The 17,502-nt window shown below is 41.6% G+C and overlaps 3 protein-coding genes across 3 annotated transcripts; 1 reads left to right on the top strand and 2 right to left on the bottom strand.

The window, feature by feature from the left end:
• The first annotated feature begins 14 nt into the window (after nt 1-14).
• Nucleotides 15-10,794, top strand: LOC145443863 (U4/U6 small nuclear ribonucleoprotein Prp31-like). Its single transcript, XM_080321825.1, has 8 exons — nt 15-1,545; nt 2,053-2,235; nt 4,433-4,559; nt 5,123-5,321; nt 7,468-7,611; nt 8,412-8,614; nt 9,606-9,821; nt 10,249-10,794. Exons 1-8 carry the CDS (start codon nt 1,361-1,363, stop codon nt 10,528-10,530), a joined length of 1,539 nt encoding a protein of 512 aa, XP_080177951.1. The 5' UTR covers nt 15-1,360; the 3' UTR covers nt 10,531-10,794.
• Nucleotides 10,723-13,284, bottom strand: LOC145443865 (uncharacterized). Its single transcript, XM_080321827.1, has one exon. The coding sequence runs from the start codon at nt 13,170-13,172 to the stop codon at nt 11,793-11,795; it is 1,380 nt and encodes a 459-aa protein (XP_080177953.1). The 5' UTR covers nt 13,173-13,284; the 3' UTR covers nt 10,723-11,792.
• A 3,006-nt stretch (nt 13,285-16,290) lies between these two features.
• Nucleotides 16,291-17,292, bottom strand: LOC145443691 (uncharacterized). The gene is made up of 2 exons (XM_080321630.1): nt 16,871-17,292; nt 16,291-16,820 (listed from the first exon to the last, which is right to left on the bottom strand). The coding sequence occupies exons 1-2, from the start codon at nt 16,982-16,984 to the stop codon at nt 16,293-16,295; spliced, it is 642 nt and encodes a 213-aa protein (XP_080177756.1). The 5' UTR covers nt 16,985-17,292; the 3' UTR covers nt 16,291-16,292.
• Between the last annotated feature and the right edge of the window lie 210 nt (nt 17,293-17,502).

Here is a 17,502-nt window from a genome sequence, read left to right on the forward strand (position 1 = left end):
CGGGGAGACACTATTATTTTGATAATGCGCCCTATGCTTACAGTCTTAAATAGCAGTGACTTCGACGATTCTATTTCGTATTGCGTGCCGCCCGGTGTGCAAACTGCAAAGCTGTATGGTGTACGTACTTTCATAGCTCAATCGTTCAGTTGCAAATATGCCAGGCGCTGTCAAGGAACCTAGACTGGAACTAGAGGATTCCCGAGAAGGTGGGAGATGGTGTATTGAGTATCATGCCGAAAGACACGATCTTGCTGTCGAAGATACCAATTTGAAGCAAGCTGTTTTCGTACACAAATGTGACAATTGCACACTGAAAATCCGAGGAAAAGTCAAAAAAATACTCGTAGATGGGTGCACTGGTTTGAACCTTGAATTCGATAGCATTTTGTCCGGTTTAGAGGTGTATAACAGCCAGAAAATCGTTGCCGTTGTAAATGGAACGTTACCAACAGTTGCTGTAATCAAAACTTCTCGATTTCAATTGGATCTGAGCAGAGAATCTCTTCAATGCGAAGTTGTTGAGTCTTCATCTTCAGATATTAACATCTCATATCCAAAGGATGATGGTGGTCGGTCTCATTATCATGTTCCTGAGCAAACCAGGACTGTATGGGGCGGAAAGAACTTTACCACAAGCATCGACAAGAATTCCTAGACAATATTATTGTTATTGAATGATTAAATCTATACAGATGAGCATGGTTTTACTTATACATTACACAGCACTATGTTTGTATTTGTTGATAGATAATTCAGTAAAAAGTGTGCATATTCTATATCGCCATAAAACTTGCACTAAGCTCTTGACATTTTTATTATGGTTTTTCATGCATCAAAGTAGCAATCATGGTTACATCAATTATCATTATGTATATCAGGCAGAAGTGCCATAGTAGGCTATCGAGTGTGGCGCTTCTTCGGTTGTTCCCAGACATAGTTGGTTGACCGACATTCCATAACACTAGATGTGTTTTCAAATTACCAGTGTTACGAATATGAGGAACTGCATTAAGGCCTACTGACCACTGATGCCTACCATGTTATGTTTGATTGACCATACACGGTAATTTTGCGAACTTTTCTTTCTGTTCATAACATCGTATTGTGTCTTGAGCAGACGAAAATAATAACCATCAATCCTATTAATGTTATCTACTCTAAAAAACACTTTGCTTGCATCTGTTGCTGATAGCCAGGTACTAATGTTTTACTCAAATCATCATAAGTCGTTTACAATATGCCTTTCTATATATTTATCATCATGTTTTACCCAGGTTCACAGTCATTTCTAAGCCTACCAGTACTCTGTATAGAAATTTTTGACTCGCGTGAATCTCCTTGAACCGCAAATTCCAAAATGTCGCTGGCCGATGAGTTACTGGCAGACTTGGAAGATGCTGGTTTGGATGGGGAAGAAGTGTCAATGGGACACGAACAGGAATTGAATGGAGATGACGATGATATTGAAGACATTGATGATATCGATGATTTGGATTCTGGTCAAAAGGGTCAGGACACTAATCGGGTCACTTATGTTGCGAGGTGAGCGGTTTCGTTGCGAATACTTGTGTACTAATTCAATGATTCAAAGTAGGTCCAGGTTGAGACTTTGACTCATATTTTCCTTGTAAACGTCGGCTTCGGCAAATATTGCTCATTGATACTCAAGCATAATTATTGCTTGTAATTGTTTATTGAGATTGAAGAGTAAGAATGAGTTGGAGTAGAGATTCACAAATTACAGAGCCTGAAACTGTGTTTTGACCGTTTAATAATGCTGGAATAGGTTCAGGAATTGCAACTACTTGTAGTACTATCGTCCATCAGGGATAAGGTATCAAGATGTGTTTCAGGACGAAGAAAAGTGTTGATATATTTTCAAGTACCCTTTCCTTCACATAACATGCCATGGCAATATACAACCAAACAGAACTACAGCATTTGTTCAAAATTAATCATTTATGGCCTGCCCTTGTACCAAAACAGCTCGTGTTGATATGGAAATGTATGATGCAACATGCCTCAATTTATTTTGTACACCTTTTTTAGACTCAGCAACAGCGAACAGTTCATCAGGGTAATGAAACAGATTACAGAAATCCTGGAAAAAGGCCAACCGACATCATCTGCCGGACCAGTGGAAGCTAATCCGGAATACGCTTTGATTGTAGAATCAAATAACCTGGCGGTCGAGGTGGACAATGAAATCAGCATCATTCATAAGTTTTGCAGGTGCGTACATAATTAAATGTCAATTTATTTTGTACAGTGTGTTTCTTCGAACTTGCTGTAAACATATAGATATGTGTAAATGCGATTCAGTGTGATAAAAAAATTAACTGCCTGCTGATGAATCCTCCACCTTACCGCATGCACTTTTACCATAATATGCGTTCAATACCACACTGATTGTCATAATTTCTTTCCTAACTAATGTTCACTGTTCAGTTGTATAATCGTTTATAACTTTTCTCAACTAGCTCTATTTGATGAGTCTGCACCCGGGGTGGGCAAACTTTTGAGCTTGCGGGCCGCATTCAACATCTGAATCCATTCGCGGGCCGCACTATATAAAATTGGGATCATAAACCAAAACGCAATATTGGTATTTGATTATCATAGTGAGGACATGGGGATGCTTACTTGAAACAAACCCAGCATTGCTTTGATGATATCGTACATATGAGTCAGAAACAGTGGCGAGATTTCATAGGCTGGTCGACGTCAATAACCAATTTTGTCAAAACTACAAAGATTAAAGTCGGTGGTCCCGATTCTTAGAACAGGATTGAAATTTAAATCTGTCAGCATCGATCTGTGCATAGATTTGCTAATTCCACTTTTGGTTCAGTTCCAGAACACACAATGCTGACAGCATCATAACCATGTTAGCTTCAAACACGCTTCTACTGTGTGTAGATAAAATATAAATACCCTAATTCTACGCATACAGAGAACGAATATACCTAAGAGGCTAAGACACACGCGAATCGTTTTTTTATTCGTTTTTTTTATAAGCATATCACTGAAATAATTACAACTAGAGTGGCCAATCAAAAATTACACTCGTGGTCCGAATTATGTCAATCTCGTTTAGGAATTCTGTGATTTCTAGCAGTTGAAACCTTTCAAACTTCGTGGGCGTTAATATCGGACTGTCGCGCCAGACATTAAACATAAAAAATAATATAGGAAGTATTTACCTTAGAACAGTGATTCTCAAAGTTTGCAAGTCACGCGTCCCCCTTATCGTCATATCACATAACGCAACCAGGATGCTAGCAAACCTAACGGGTAGTCTGGTGGCATGGAAGCCTGCGACTGTGGATGTGAGATTTTTAAATACGAAATTCTGACTTAAATACAGATAAACAATTGTGAATTTGATGTAAATCGCGCCAGTTGATCTCAGCTTCACGCCCCTCTTCAGATGATTTCACGCCCTCACGGGGGCACACACCTCCCCTCCCCCGTTTAAGAATCACTTCCTTAAAAGTATCATGAGGAAATATACTAAAATGTTTAATCAAGTCCCTGCATTAATTCGATTTTTTAGTACGCATTTTATCAATATTTTTAATGAGTTTCTTTTAGACTTTCGCGGGCCGCACAGAACGGTGTTGCGGGCCTCATGCGGCCCGCGGGCCGTAGTTTGCCCACCCCTGGTCTACACACTATTATTTTACTTAATACGATACTTGTACGTTTTTTTCTCCATAACAATGGACATTGTTTCTTTCGTTACCACATTTATACGGTCGTGACTAGGGCTGGGCACAATGATTCGAGTCGAGTAGTAAAAGACTATATTTTCGAGTACTGAAAGTCAATTTATCAACTAAAATTAAATTTACGATAATATTAGCCACTGTGGTGGCCTTGAAACCTTGATTGTGGTGTCATAAAAGGTACGTGTTTGAACATTAACATAGTACGTTCTATTATGACGTCATACGTTCTGTTATGACGTCATAATGAGTGGTGCTCGAATACTTGACCCGGCTCAAAGCACATTACGTGATTCGGATTCGAATCACTCAAGTACTCGATTTTGCCCAGCCCCAGTTGTGACGCAACAATTTGCCAATCAGGCTGAGGGCGACTTGCTGATATCCCAAATCCTCTCACCACAGCCTGACTCTGCAATGTTGTTCACCTTGATTTTAGTTATATTTGTACTGTGTGTATATTTTTATTGTGTCAATGTGAGCAAACTGCTCGACTAATTAGCAACTTTCTGGGCAAAATCGATTTTTGAAGTTACAAGTGGTAAATGGACCAAAATTAAAGTTATTGCCATGTATTTCTTCCGTAGATGTTGAGTGTGCATAAAGAGGGTGCTTCTTACCTGCTGTGCGAGTGAATGCAATATTGACCAGGCATTAATCCTGGTTCCCTCGACTTGCTATTTTCGTCATTATTATTCCAGGGATAACTACATGAAGAGATTTCCCGAGCTTGAATCGCTGGTCCCAACCCCGATAGAATATATTCTAACCGTCAAGGAACTCGGTAATGATTTGGAACGCTGTAAAAACAATGAAGTGTTGCAACAGGTGGGAATTTTGTAATTCTTAGTTGTCATCTCTACTGCTATAAGTAATGGCATTTAAATATAATTTTATGTGATTGCACCCGAGTGGTTTTGAAAGACCTCAATAACGTAAACAGCAAGATTCGTACTTTTTATTGATAAATTATTGCCAAAACTAATCTTTTACTTGCATTGGCACATTTGTTTCTTCAAGTAGAAAGTAGTTCATTGATGTTTATACCGATTGGCAGCAGAGTCGCTGCAATATCGGCATGGTAATAGCTAATGACACTACAAATAAATTCAATTTCAAAGATATATATTCGGTCACTATGATGAAGGACCAATTCCTACTTTACTACTCACAAAGTATAACAAGCAAGTAATTTTGCTTCAAGAACTGTTGAGTAGAAGTATTAGTAGTCAAAAAACATAACGACTTGAAGTAGTACAAGTATGCAACTTCTATGTGAGTACTCCCAAAAGCAGAAGTACTTGTTAATGACCCGAGTGTCTCTTCAATGTAGCTTAAAATCCCAGGTGCCGGCCGGCGTTTTTAAATCAAGCTTGGCCGTTGTGTTTCAGATTTTATCCAACGCCACAATCATGGTGGTAAGCGTGACCGCCTCTACCACGCAAGGCAAACGATTAGAGGAGGAAGAGGTCTCGAGGATACTGGAGGCTTGCGACATGCTCGAGAACTTGGTGCGGGCGAAAGCAAAGATTTTGGAGTACGTCGAAGCGCGGATGTCGTTCATTGCGCCGAATCTGACTATTATCGTGGGTGAGTGTCGTTAGGTATGTTGGATGTGGCGTTTGCGACCTTAACGATCACGAGTAGCGTGTAGTAGTTGTCTTCTGTTGCGTGACATCGATGGTAAGTTCTTATAAAAAGTGCTAAAAATGGCTGCACTACCCTGTTTAGCTCATGAATTACTTGACGAGTGGATTCTTCATTATTGTCGTCCTCGTAGAAGTAATTTCGTGAATTCGTACTCAATTACAGGTGGAAATATAAATTTCCAAGACATGTCAAAATTACTTCAAGTGGAAGTAGCTTATAATGAAAGTTCTGAAAGTGGGATGATTGTTTTTTGACATTGCAAAAGAAGTCAAAATCTTGTCAAAATTGTAGCGTTAGGTCAAAAAATTGTCATGATTGTTTACGAAGTCAAAAGTCTTTTGCAAACTGCATTTCGTCGGTGTCGTAGAGGTTGCACGGTCGGTGTACACTAAAGGTCTTCAAAAATGACTTTTTTTCTCAAATCGTCCTGGCTACTTGATAAAATTGTTAGGTTACCTAATTTAAGACTACACACCAAATATGGTTCAATTCCAACCAGTGGAAGCGGAGTTATTGCCGTCGAAAAATTTGAATTGTGAATAAAATAGTATTTACAGTGACCAATTCTTTATTTATTATAGTGGTGCCCACCGTAAATACTATTTTATTCAAATTCAAATTTTCCGATGGAAATAACTCCGCTTCCACTGGTTGGAATTGAACCAAATTTGTATAGATGGTGTGAACCTCTGAAAGGTTCAGGTTCGTGTGAACGCGAACCTTTTTGAAAGGTTCTGCGTGAACGCGAACGTGAACCTCATGACGTCACGTGACGTCATATTGCTAATTCCAACCCTATATTAATGTTCAATTGTACGCGATACCTAGCGACGACTCGGGCCACATAATGCCACAATGCTGTAGTACATATTGGTGTTTTAAATGTCGCCAAATGTATAAACTGAGGCAATCAAATGATATAATAATTCCATAAAATCAATATCTTCCGTCGCTTTGCCGACAATTGCGACGAGGACTTGCCAGGGAATATAAGTTTCCGCCTTAACGGTGTAGGCCAGACCAGGCAATGTAGTCGGCGTCTGAGTATTGTTACATTGATATTGAACAGAGTGTAAAACAGGTTTCTATACTTGCCCCCGGTATTACCCCATTAAGAAGTTATACGGCAGTAGCCAACACCTTAATCGCACGGATTTGGTTTTAATGATACAATAACATATGAAGTCAAGATTGACCCCGTACGCATGCTTGATTTTTTACATCACAAAACGATATCAATCTCATTGATTGGTTGAATAAGCATCATTCGCTGACTACATGTAGTGCTCAACGCTCGTGACGTTGTGGGATTGCGGGTCAAGCTCACAGCAGAGAGTCATAGAAATTTCGAGCAAACTTTTGTAACAAAGCAAGTAAAATTTTTGAGATTGCCAAGGTGCATGCTCGTTTATTGTTGATTTTTTATGCTGCCAGCGCCGTGCATAGAGTGGCCCGCAGTTGAAATACAATAAATTTGAACCAAAGATGTTATAATGAAGGGAAAATTGTAATATATGAAAAAGGTTCACAGTGCAGAACCTACCAAGGTTCTGTTGTGAACGCGAACCTCTAAATTTCCGAGGTTCACACACAGAACGCGAACGTGAACCTCACGTTCACACCATCCCTACAAATTTGGTGAACATCGTTTCTATAGACAACCTAACACTTTCATGGGGTGAACAGAAAATTTTCATTTTGTTATTCATTTTTATATAACAAGTAAATACTTTCTTCTCCTGTAGCAATGCGGCTACTGGTTGGAATTGAACCAAATTTGGTGTGTAGGCTTAAATTAGGTAACCTGACAATTTTATCAAGTAGCCAGTACGATGTGAGAAAAAAAGTCATTTTTGAAGACCACTAGTGTACACCTCGTAGCCTACAGTAGGGTGTAAGCCTGCTTCACAGGCTTACTGTTGTAGATGGCACATTGTCTAGTCACTGTGAATCACAAACCATCGAATAAAACTTGTATGTTGACCGGGCGTGAAGACGAATCTTCTAACCGTCCAGCTCTTTTCGCTGCAGTCAACGCCTCTGTAATCTGATGGGTCTGAAATCTCTTAATGAAATTCTTTACAAGGTGCGTCCACAGCCGCCAAGTTGATGGGAGTCGCCGGCGGTCTGATCGCGCTGACGAAAATGCCCGCGTGCAACATACTGCTGCTAGGCTCGCAGAAGCGGTCGTTGTCCGGATTCTCCAGCACCGCCATCAATCCCCACACTGGTAAGTAGTGTGCAAGTTTGCGTTTTTGGCGGCAGCGGTCAAAGTACAGTGTTGATAGTCGATAGAAGTAACGCGGCAGATTTATAATCGAATGCAAGTAGAAGTTGCGATTTTCGGGACATGTCAAAACTAATTCCGGTAGAAGTAGAAACGAAAGTTTGAAAAGTACCCGCGTTTATTTGGTAGTGGGGTCGTGTAATTTTGGTCTGTTATTCGCAAGCGTCCACTTTCGAAATGGGAAGATGTATCTTCTGGACTAACGACAGTACAGACAGGTGCAATCTAAGAATTTTTATTCAATTCTCGTGATACAGGGATTATTTCAGTTTTTATGACAATTTTGCTCATAAAACTGTCACAACTTAACTCATAACCAGTTTCAACTCAAACCTAACTGATTGTCAAAACGAAAATGTTTTAAGAAATCGATTTTTTTTAACATGTGAAAAATGGACATAGCTACCCTGATTTCACTGAGAGTGTATGCTCGATTGGTGTGACAGACACAGGCTATTTCAGGCGGCTTAAATCACAACAAAGCGATGCAAACTTGACTCAATACTACTTCTTTCAAAGTCAAGAGTGTAAAAAGTTTATCCTAAGTATTTGTCAAGTCGAAGTGAAATAATCTCAAAGCATAACCGCTTTAGTGTTGCAAGCGCATCGTTGATGACAGCCGTGGCATGTTTGACTTTGTAATTAATTGAAAAGTGAGAGTTTTGCTTAAAAAACAAACCGCTCGAGTAAGAAGCGAAAAGTAAAACTACTTAATCGCTGACCGTCTGATTTTTGCCGCGTAGGTTTCATACACTACAGCGACTTGGTGCAAAACGTGCCGCCCGATCTGAGGAGGAAGGCGTCGCGGCTGGTCGCCGCGAAAGTGACGCTGGCCGCACGCGTCGACAGCTTTCACGAGACTGCGGACGGCGCGACCGGGTACAATTTGAAAGAGGAAATTGAGAGGAAGCTGGAAAAGTGGCAGGAGCCGCCGCCCGTGAAACAGGTGCTTGGCACTTTGTTTATTAGGATGCCGAATAAGCCGGGGTGGTCGGCAGCGAGATACTCGTACTGCTTCAGTGGTTATGTTTTAGTCTACTTACACTTGATAGGTATTTGTGCCAAAGTGTCATTTTGTCTGTAATTAGGACGTCGAGTACTTCCACCTTTTTCGTAGTTTTTGTGTCATTTTGTGATAGTCTCAAGCAGCGATGCATCTTGTATAATTTTCGAGTTTAGCCTGCCTCTGATCAAGTGTTGAATGTATTAGACCCGTTGTCCAAAACAGACTCGAACAAACTCTAACTCGAGTCTTTTTCTGACCTCAAGTTTCTGCTTCCACTTGAAGCAGTCTTGACATCAGGGTTGTAACCAAGTAACAAGGCTCCTAGTCACAAATCAATCTCACTGTTATAGTTTTGACTCGAGTCAAGTCGAGTCATTTTCAATTCACCACCGAGTCAAGTCCGATTCCAAGTCTGCGAGCAGAGGGTCGAGTCCGAGTCATGGTATTATGACTCGAGTCCAAGTCATGGTGTTTACTGCTCAGTTTCCTGTTAAGTTTCCTGTTAAAGTCTTGTTAAACCCACATTATAACTCTGTTTGTTGGTATCGAATAGTTCTCGTTTATAATAAACTAATTTCCCTCACTTTTTGCAGTTTCTGGTCCCATTTTCAAGTACCAATACCAATCGACGAAATCCCAATAGTCTGGTTACTTTACTGTTCTTCAAAATTACAATGAAATGTCGGTCTTGGCCGTCTGAATTTCGAGTCATGCGCTATGACTCGAGTCCAAGTTGAGTCAATTCGCAGATTGACTCGAGTCGAGTCATTTCCGTATTTTGAGAAAATCGTTGCTTCCGCACGAATTAGATTTAAAGTACGGCCATGATAACAGACGCAACAGAAGCGTTTGTCACGTAGCTTAACGGAACAGTCAAATTGTTGTGGGGATATCAATCTGTGTGGCATGAACTCGGCGTCTCTTCGTACAGATAAAAGCCTTGCCCGCACCCATCGATCCGCCGCGTAAGAAGAGAGGAGGCAGGAGGTATCGGAAGATGAAGGAAAGGCTGGGGATGACGGAAATGAGGAAGCAAGCCAACAGGATGACGTTTGGCGAGATCGAAGACGAGGCCTATCAGCAGAACTTGGGTTTCTCGCTGGGTCAGCTTGGAAAGAAAGGCGCCGGGAGAATACGAGCCGCGCAGGTAATGTGACATATCATGTTTTGTGCATGGATGAATGCGAAAGATCAGATACTCTGCCATATGCCAAATGCGTTCTGGGTTTGAGCAACCGAATTGTGAATTTGTTGCTTTTAGCGGCCGTGGTACAGGATGGGACAACAAGCGTATAACCATTATTGAAAATTTGATCTTACTTTTTCTAACGTATAAATCACTGATTTTATCAGACCACTTGAGGTATTTTAACATAGGGTTATAATAATTAGTTGATTACCTATATTCCATTGAATGGTCTTGTTTTGTATCATCTGTGTTTAGCTTACCATTTCCTTACAAGTAACCGAGTGTGATCCTGTACAGTGCAAGGTCATGTATTGAATTATGAAAAAATTGACAGAAACCTATTTCACTACCTCTCCCCGATTCAAATCGAACACTGTTTTCGCAGGTGGATAACAAGACCCAAGTCAAAGTGTCAAAAACGCTCCAACAAAAGATCAACAGATCCAATAAGATCGGTTCCACGAGTACGTGGGGCGGAAAGACGTCGATTAAGGACAGGGGTAGCGGTACGGCTTCGTCCGTCGCCTTTACGCCGTTGAAGGGTATTGAGATCGTTAATCCAAACGCTTCGGAGAAGAAGATGGAGGAAGAGGCGTTAGCAGACGGGAAAAAGAGTTACTTTGCGAGCGGCGCAGCATTTGTCAAAGTTGAGACACCGTCATTTTAACGTCGGTGGATGCTACTTAATGTAAGCACAATGATCTCTCCAACGAAGAGTATGGACTGCACGTGGTGCAAGGCGAAAAATCGCAAGCTTGTGACGACAGGTCGACATCTTGCGATGTCGGGAACATCCCATTGGACGACGTCGAATGGTGATAACGTAATACAATTACCGGTCAATAACTGCAAAGGTGGACACAGTCGAGGAATTTTTTTCATTTCTTATCGTTTTTAATATAAATTGACACAATGCAGCGTATCAATATCACACAGTTCGATATGCGGTTGTTCGAGCACTTGGATGGATGAAGATGATGATGAAAAAGGAATGCATAAATATAGACATAAAATTAAGGGGCAGGCTGTCAGGTTATTTCATTAAGAGCAGTGGGTCCTCCTAAGCTTTGTGGTCACGGCCCAATTTCAGATTTGAAAATGTTCAGTACGTTGTCAAAACCCTTAAACAATTTTCTGGCCACTTGATTGAAATTGCGGGTTGCCTAAAAAACGCTGCACTTAAAATTTGGCTCAATTCCAACCTGTAGAAGCAAAGTTCTTGGAGCAGAATGTTTTTCATTAAAAAAAGGGTATGTATGATGGGAAATTGTGTCAACATTTCATTTATGATCGATTTATTTCTGGGTAGGAATTGAGCCACGTTTGTTATGTATTGTTTTTTTAGACTACCCAACAATTATTTTCATTTGATAAATCCAAAACTTACACCTCGTAGATCAACCCTTCTAAAGCTTAAAATTGATCAAAATATGGTGTGCCAACATTTTTTTAGTGACCGTATTATAATTATGGGGTGTCGGGACTGTCAGCACTGCGCACAGGACTGATTAATGAAAAAATTCTAGCACCTATGTCCAGACCCAGTTTAGTTACGAAATAAGGTCAGCACCATTCCACACCAACCCGTGAGCCTATATGGAAAGTTAATTATTACTGCATTGTGGCCTACTCAAAAAAAACTAACCCAGAGTGGGGTCACATACCTAGATAAAGGTATCACTGAACGTGCTTTGACATTAGGCATGCCATTTGTAACACAGTAGGTCAACAGACCAACACAGTATCGAGAGTCACAAACGTTGGGCCAACTTGGAAGAGAAAATGATGATGGCTGATGAGAAAATTGCAGTGAAGACAAGGGTAACCTATCTCACAGGCTAATAAGAGTTGTGAAGGTATCCAGCAAGCAGGCATTAGTTACATACTTGTGATGCAATTACAGGCAAGGGTGTGTTTGGATAGGCCAGCTTATTTGCAAGCTTTCATGAGTACATTGAATTGCTTTCGCAACTGTTTCACCTCGTTCATTAGTAAAGCCCTCTCCGCAGAATCGACAGTTACTGGTGAGGTGGGTTTATCACAAGTGTCACATTTCAATTCCTTCTGCACAACCTTACAGAGCAACTCACTGTAAGTTCCTCCCTGTTGCGCAGAAGTCTTCTTAGGACAGATCTGTCCTTTAACCATTGGAAAGGAGAGAATGAATACTGTCAGGAAATGTTTCATGCAGATTTTGCAGGAATCTCTCGGTCCCAGGCAACAAGTGCTTTTGCCGTCCATAGGTATATTGTTTTCCGTGCTGAATAACCCTTGTTTGCAGCAGATACCATTCGGATACATGGCATCAATCTTTTGACAAATGTCAGTCTCCTCGATGGCCTTGATCATCCCTTCTATAGCCTCTATCTGACCAGGGAAGTCAGCCGATATTTGTTCAGACGTGACGCGCAGTGTCAAAAAACTGGATTCTCCGCTTTGCTGAAATTGCTTGTACGAACTTTTCAACAACATTTTTACAAGAGCTTTGAAGCCTTCATCCTCATCGCCTTGAATTGGTTGCGATAAGAATGATTCAATTTCCACCAGCAAGTTGCCGGACTCTTGGATTATTGAGTGAGACGTGTTGAATCTTTGAGCAACCTTGAATAAAAAAGGCGGTTGACTAGGCACGGTTTTACTGTCAGACCTCCAAAGGGTCATATAACCCCTTGGCAATCCAGTGTCTGTTTCAATGGTGTTCATGGCATCCCATAATTTTTTGAGCGGAACCCAATAGGGGGGATACTTGAATCGTGCTACATCTAAAATAAGTACCATGTCGTCAGCCACATTATATCCTCCTATCGGTGAAAAATGCCCAGTGCCAGTTTGACCTAAGACTTGTCTTCCGTATGATAATATAATTGCACGGTCTTCTCTAGTAGTTGACAATTTAACTTCCTCTCTGAAGTCCGTTATGCTTGCTTGGTCAGTGACTCGAGTCATCTCACCGTGTAGTTGATTGCAGAAAGCGAGACACATTAGGTCAGCAAATGATATTCCATTTTTCCGGACTTCATCTAACGAAGTGCAGCAATCCAACATGTCTTCATGGTACCATCGGAATACTCCTTTCCAAACGTGACCCGGATCTACCGCAAGTGCGTTCAGCACCATAACGAGTGATGATAGTCCACAGTAGCTCGGTTCATCCTGAGTACGGAATTGGCTTGCCAGTGTGAAATAACAATTCATATGCCCAGTGGGAAGGGCGTCCGCGAAGAGCTGTTTTCCCTTTACTGAGGAGAATGCTATGCATACATTTGGTAGGGTTCTTCGATAAAACGTTGGTTTTTGACTAATTGACATTTTTCAGCTGTTTCGTCAGTAAGAAATCAGTGCTTCGCATTCAGTAAACACTATATGCTACAGCATTATCTATTATCAGCCTGATGAAAAGTCAGTGTCAAAATGTAAATGCTACGTTACATACCAACATACGGTCCAGACCTGGAAACAGTGGTTGTTTTCTGCAATAACTTGCGCGTGACAGAAGCGTTCCTTGCATTGCATATAATAATTTAATAAAAAGTGGCGTGTGACGTCGCCACAAATTCCGCTCTGACATACGGGTTGAAGCAGTTGACTCAATATCGGTGCCGAGAAAACATACAGCTACGCGTAGTCAATGCGATCCATTTTACTTTAGCCTCATATACCATACTTCCCGTCACCAACTCCACGGCTGCACCGCCCATGATCTCAACTCTTTGGCTAGACTAACTCTTTGTTATTGTGCAATGAAGTCATCCCCGCCCCCTAAACGCCCTTTACTACTGCCGAGACTCGCGCTCAGAGATGGGCGGGCAGTGGGCACAGTCCGGTTCAGGAGCCGGAGCCGGAGCAAGATTTCATTGATTTTGTACCTGGCTGGACTGGACCCGGCTATTGAATTTGCGGTGACGGTCGGATTTTAGCCAGATTTTTTTGCTGCAATATGATTAATTAGCATTGTTCTGGCAGGATTTTTTCGGATTCCGAACTGTACCTTCAGCAGCCGGATTTTTTCGGACTCTGAATTTCCAATTGCCAGCCGGATCCGGATAGATTCGGATCCCGAAATTTGGGAATCCGCCCATCTCTGCACGCGCCGCAGTCTCTCGCGCCGATGGCGGTAGATTACGCCAACTCCCCAGTATCGGACCAAACGCCATAATGTAAAGATAGGAAGGTCAGAGTTAGAAGGATTAGGGTTAGCAATTTCGATAGGTTACTAATCTCTAACGAAAGCTCCCATCTGGAGATCAATGGTAACGATTTATAAATATAATTACATTATTTGTTCTCGCTAGTAACATCCCCTTTTAGCCGGGGAGTGTAGAAATATCCCACCTAGTAGCCCGGTACCTTGACATTTTTTATAATCATCATCACGGGCTTCTATTGTTTTCATCCACTGGATGCACAATGCGATACACGAAACACAATGCGGAGTAATGAGCAGATGCGAGGATGTCGAAACGACAAATTATGGCCTTTCAATTCTAACGTCCACCGCGGCCTAGGGCCCGGCGTAACAGTGTTCGATCTTGAACTCTCGGATGTTTTTAACGCTGTCCTTTTCCTGGGGTTACCATATTTTGAGATCCGAAAACGAGGACACTTTACAAAAATTCTGAAATATCCAGCACCGTAAAAGTATTAAACTAGTGATTTTGAAAACTTTTCGACCGATGATACTGGGTTTGGGTTGACCATATAAACATATATCATTGGTTGACCAGAAAAAAAGGTCAGCACTTTGACTCGACTCCTGTCGTCCCTGATTTTTTTTCGAAACCCTGACGTCCGCTGCGTCGGGGTCGAATTTTTGATCGCATTTTTATACTTTTTATAGAAAAAGACTTCAAATTCCCAAAAAAGAGAACATTTAGGCGTCCTCCGAGGACACTTTCAATATATTGAAAAAAGAGGACAAATCCTCTGTAAAGATGACGTAGGCCGATACGTAGTGTAGGCTAAGCTAACCCTATACTTTCCGCCATAAGCTCGATCCGCAGCCCAGTGTGTAGGTTCAGTACGTACGTTGCATAGCGCGAGAAATGTTGACGTACGTTGCATAGCGCGAGAAATGTTGGTGCTTCAGCAACGTGTTCTCGTAATATACCGCTCTAGGAACTAGGAAGCAGGGACGATTTTCTAATGAAAAATTCACATTGGGACTTATTCAGTCAATGCTACAGTACGATCGTGGCGCGACACGTATGCATTTGTGTTCTAATATTACAAAATCGACAATCTGACTCTTCACTTTATATTTATTTTTGAAACCTCCTCATTGAGGCCCACACTGTTCGCTGATGATACTCACCTGTCACCTCCTCTCTTTCGCATCTTCGATGGCAAAGTTGGAAGCCTAGACTAATGTGACTAGTGACCAAATACTCAATGCATGAGTGAACGACCCGAAGTAACCTTTGCATAAACGCCTCGAAATCCCAATAGCTGACAGTAAATAAAAAAAATACCTCGTGATTTTACTGGACTCGGACATGTCCTGGACGAGACATATTCAGTCCCTGGACACTAAATTATCACCGAAGTGTGGCCTGTTCTACGGCCTTACCCGAATATTTCAATGACTTCTTTGCCTCGGAATCAAAAGCGCACAGGTAGCTTACGTTACGACACACGCGCGACACCCGTCGCGCGTCCATCACGTCGTTCAATTATCATATGATCGACCGCTCTATCTGGCTATCAAATATGCCGAACCTGACGTGTGGAACAGTATCCCGCCGGCTATCCGACAGTCGACGAGCATGTCCAGTGTCCGCATTCAAGGCGAAATACAAGCGCTTTCTATCATATGAATACTAGATAACTAGACGGACTAGTATACCGGATCACGGCCTGACTTATCGATCTCGTCTTCCGTGACATGCCACCTCATTTTTGTCGCTTGCTTTTCTATATATTATCTTCTTTTCTACTACACGTTGGGTGTCTGATTTCAAAGACTACTCCCAGACGTTTCGGCACTTTCCTATCGTTTCATTGTATCGCAATTTTAGTGGTGTATTGAGCTGATAAATATTGCTAATAAACCGAACTGGACCGCCTTTCACCGTTGATAACTTAACAAACAGCATTAACGTCTTTAACTCGAGGAAATTGTCATCGCGATGCTCAAGCAGTGGTATCATTCGGTGCATTGCTGTATTGTAATTGATTAGATTAGACGATGATGACGCATGGCGCGTATATTTTTCTTGACGTCGAGAGGCGCGCATCTCAAAATGTTTATGAACTACTGCTATAAAGATGAGTACAATTTTCCGCTCGATCAACCGGTATAACAATCACAAATCTAGGATGGAATTACAGACAGCTGTAATTCTGATTATAATAATAAACATGAAAATGTCATGGCGGAAATTGCCGCCATACGCTTCTGTATGCCTATGTGAAGGTCATGCAGATAGTTTGTCACGCGATATTCTGACGTGCCACAATTAGGTATCCCAGTTTGGCGCCGTTCCCGTCAGCTTGCGATTCCATTGCCATCCATAGCTTCGTCAGGTATATCCAAAATGGCGGATATCTATATCTTTCGACATCGAGTATTAACACCATATCATGCGTTGAGTTATACCCACCTATGGGAGAGAAATGAAGCCCTGCAGCTTGATTGAGTTTAGCTCTGTCGTAATGGATGACGATTGCAACCCTATCACTAGAGGTAGCGACTTTAACAGTGTTTCTAAAATCTTCAATAGTGCTTTGGCGTACGCCAATTTGATGAAATTGAATGTCCAGCGAAATATGCGAAGATAAATCGATCAGTGACGTAGCTTTGAAATCACTGATCTTGACGCCATAACGGGCTGCGATGTCCCGGAGTATTTTTTCGTCGTACCATCTGAAAACGGACTTTTTCCAACGTATTTTCGGATCAATTCCAAACGCGTTCAGCACCATTACCAGAGATGCGAGGCCGCTCGCACCGTCTTCGTCCTGCGTTTTGAATTGTGGCGCGAGAAGAAAATAGGAACCCATGTACGCACTTGACACCGCGTCCTGAAATATTCGCTTTCCCGTGAGACTTTGAAAGTCTTCTGAAGGAGGTGGCAGAGTCTCTCGATATTTAGACCGTTCCGTCTTTGCGAGCAACCTAACATTGTTCATTTTCATGCATGGATGGATAGCCCTATACGCCAGTTAAGCAAGCATCACAGCGTGAAACAACAACTACATTGACGCAGATTTAAGCCAATCAGAACGTTGAGTAGATGGTAGAAATTAGATCTGCAATTTAAGGATTAGGCGTATATGCATTATCAAGGCCGTGCGAACTCACATTCAGATACATTATATCGCTATATAGATAAGCCCTGACAAGGTACGCATTTGACATGTTTGGTGTTATGTTGTATAGTTGTCGGGGTATCACTTGCCACAGTCTTTCACGGCAGTTCCGTTTTATCCATATACCCACCCATTGACGTTCACGCAACCCCCACACCCACACTTGAATTTGTAAGTAGAGTGAATTCATATCCGCCACGTTTACATTTATGTCGATAATTATTAAACCAAGTAGTCGGCTCAGTTTAATAATAATCTATAATACGTTTAGATTTTCGTTTATCTATTTTATACAGTAAGACAGTGGTTCTGAACCTTTTTGGACTTGCGG

This window comes from Botryllus schlosseri, chromosome 7 (assembly GCF_051294905.1).
Source record: "Botryllus schlosseri isolate E-star chromosome 7, Bs_hap1, whole genome shotgun sequence".
Lineage (NCBI taxonomy): Eukaryota > Metazoa > Chordata > Ascidiacea > Stolidobranchia > Styelidae > Botryllus > Botryllus schlosseri.

Excerpts from the sequence above, each read along its gene's own strand:
- LOC145443691 (XM_080321630.1), bottom strand. The coding sequence starts at position 16,984 with ATGTTAGGTTGCTCGCAAAGACGGAACGGTCTAAATATCGAGAGACTC. Across the intron at positions 16,821-16,870 it reads ATTTCAGGACGCGGTGTCAA|GACGAAGACGGTGCGAGCGG; the intron begins GTGCGTACATGG and ends TTCAAAACGCAG.
- LOC145443863 (XM_080321825.1), top strand. The coding sequence starts at position 1,361 with ATGTCGCTGGCCGATGAGTTACTGGCAGACTTGGAAGATGCTGGTTTG. Across the intron at positions 1,546-2,052 it reads CGGGTCACTTATGTTGCGAG|ACTCAGCAACAGCGAACAGT; the intron begins GTGAGCGGTTTC and ends CACCTTTTTTAG. Across the intron at positions 9,822-10,248 it reads GGAGAATACGAGCCGCGCAG|GTGGATAACAAGACCCAAGT; the intron begins GTAATGTGACAT and ends CTGTTTTCGCAG.
- LOC145443865 (XM_080321827.1), bottom strand. The coding sequence starts at position 13,172 with ATGTCAATTAGTCAAAAACCAACGTTTTATCGAAGAACCCTACCAAAT.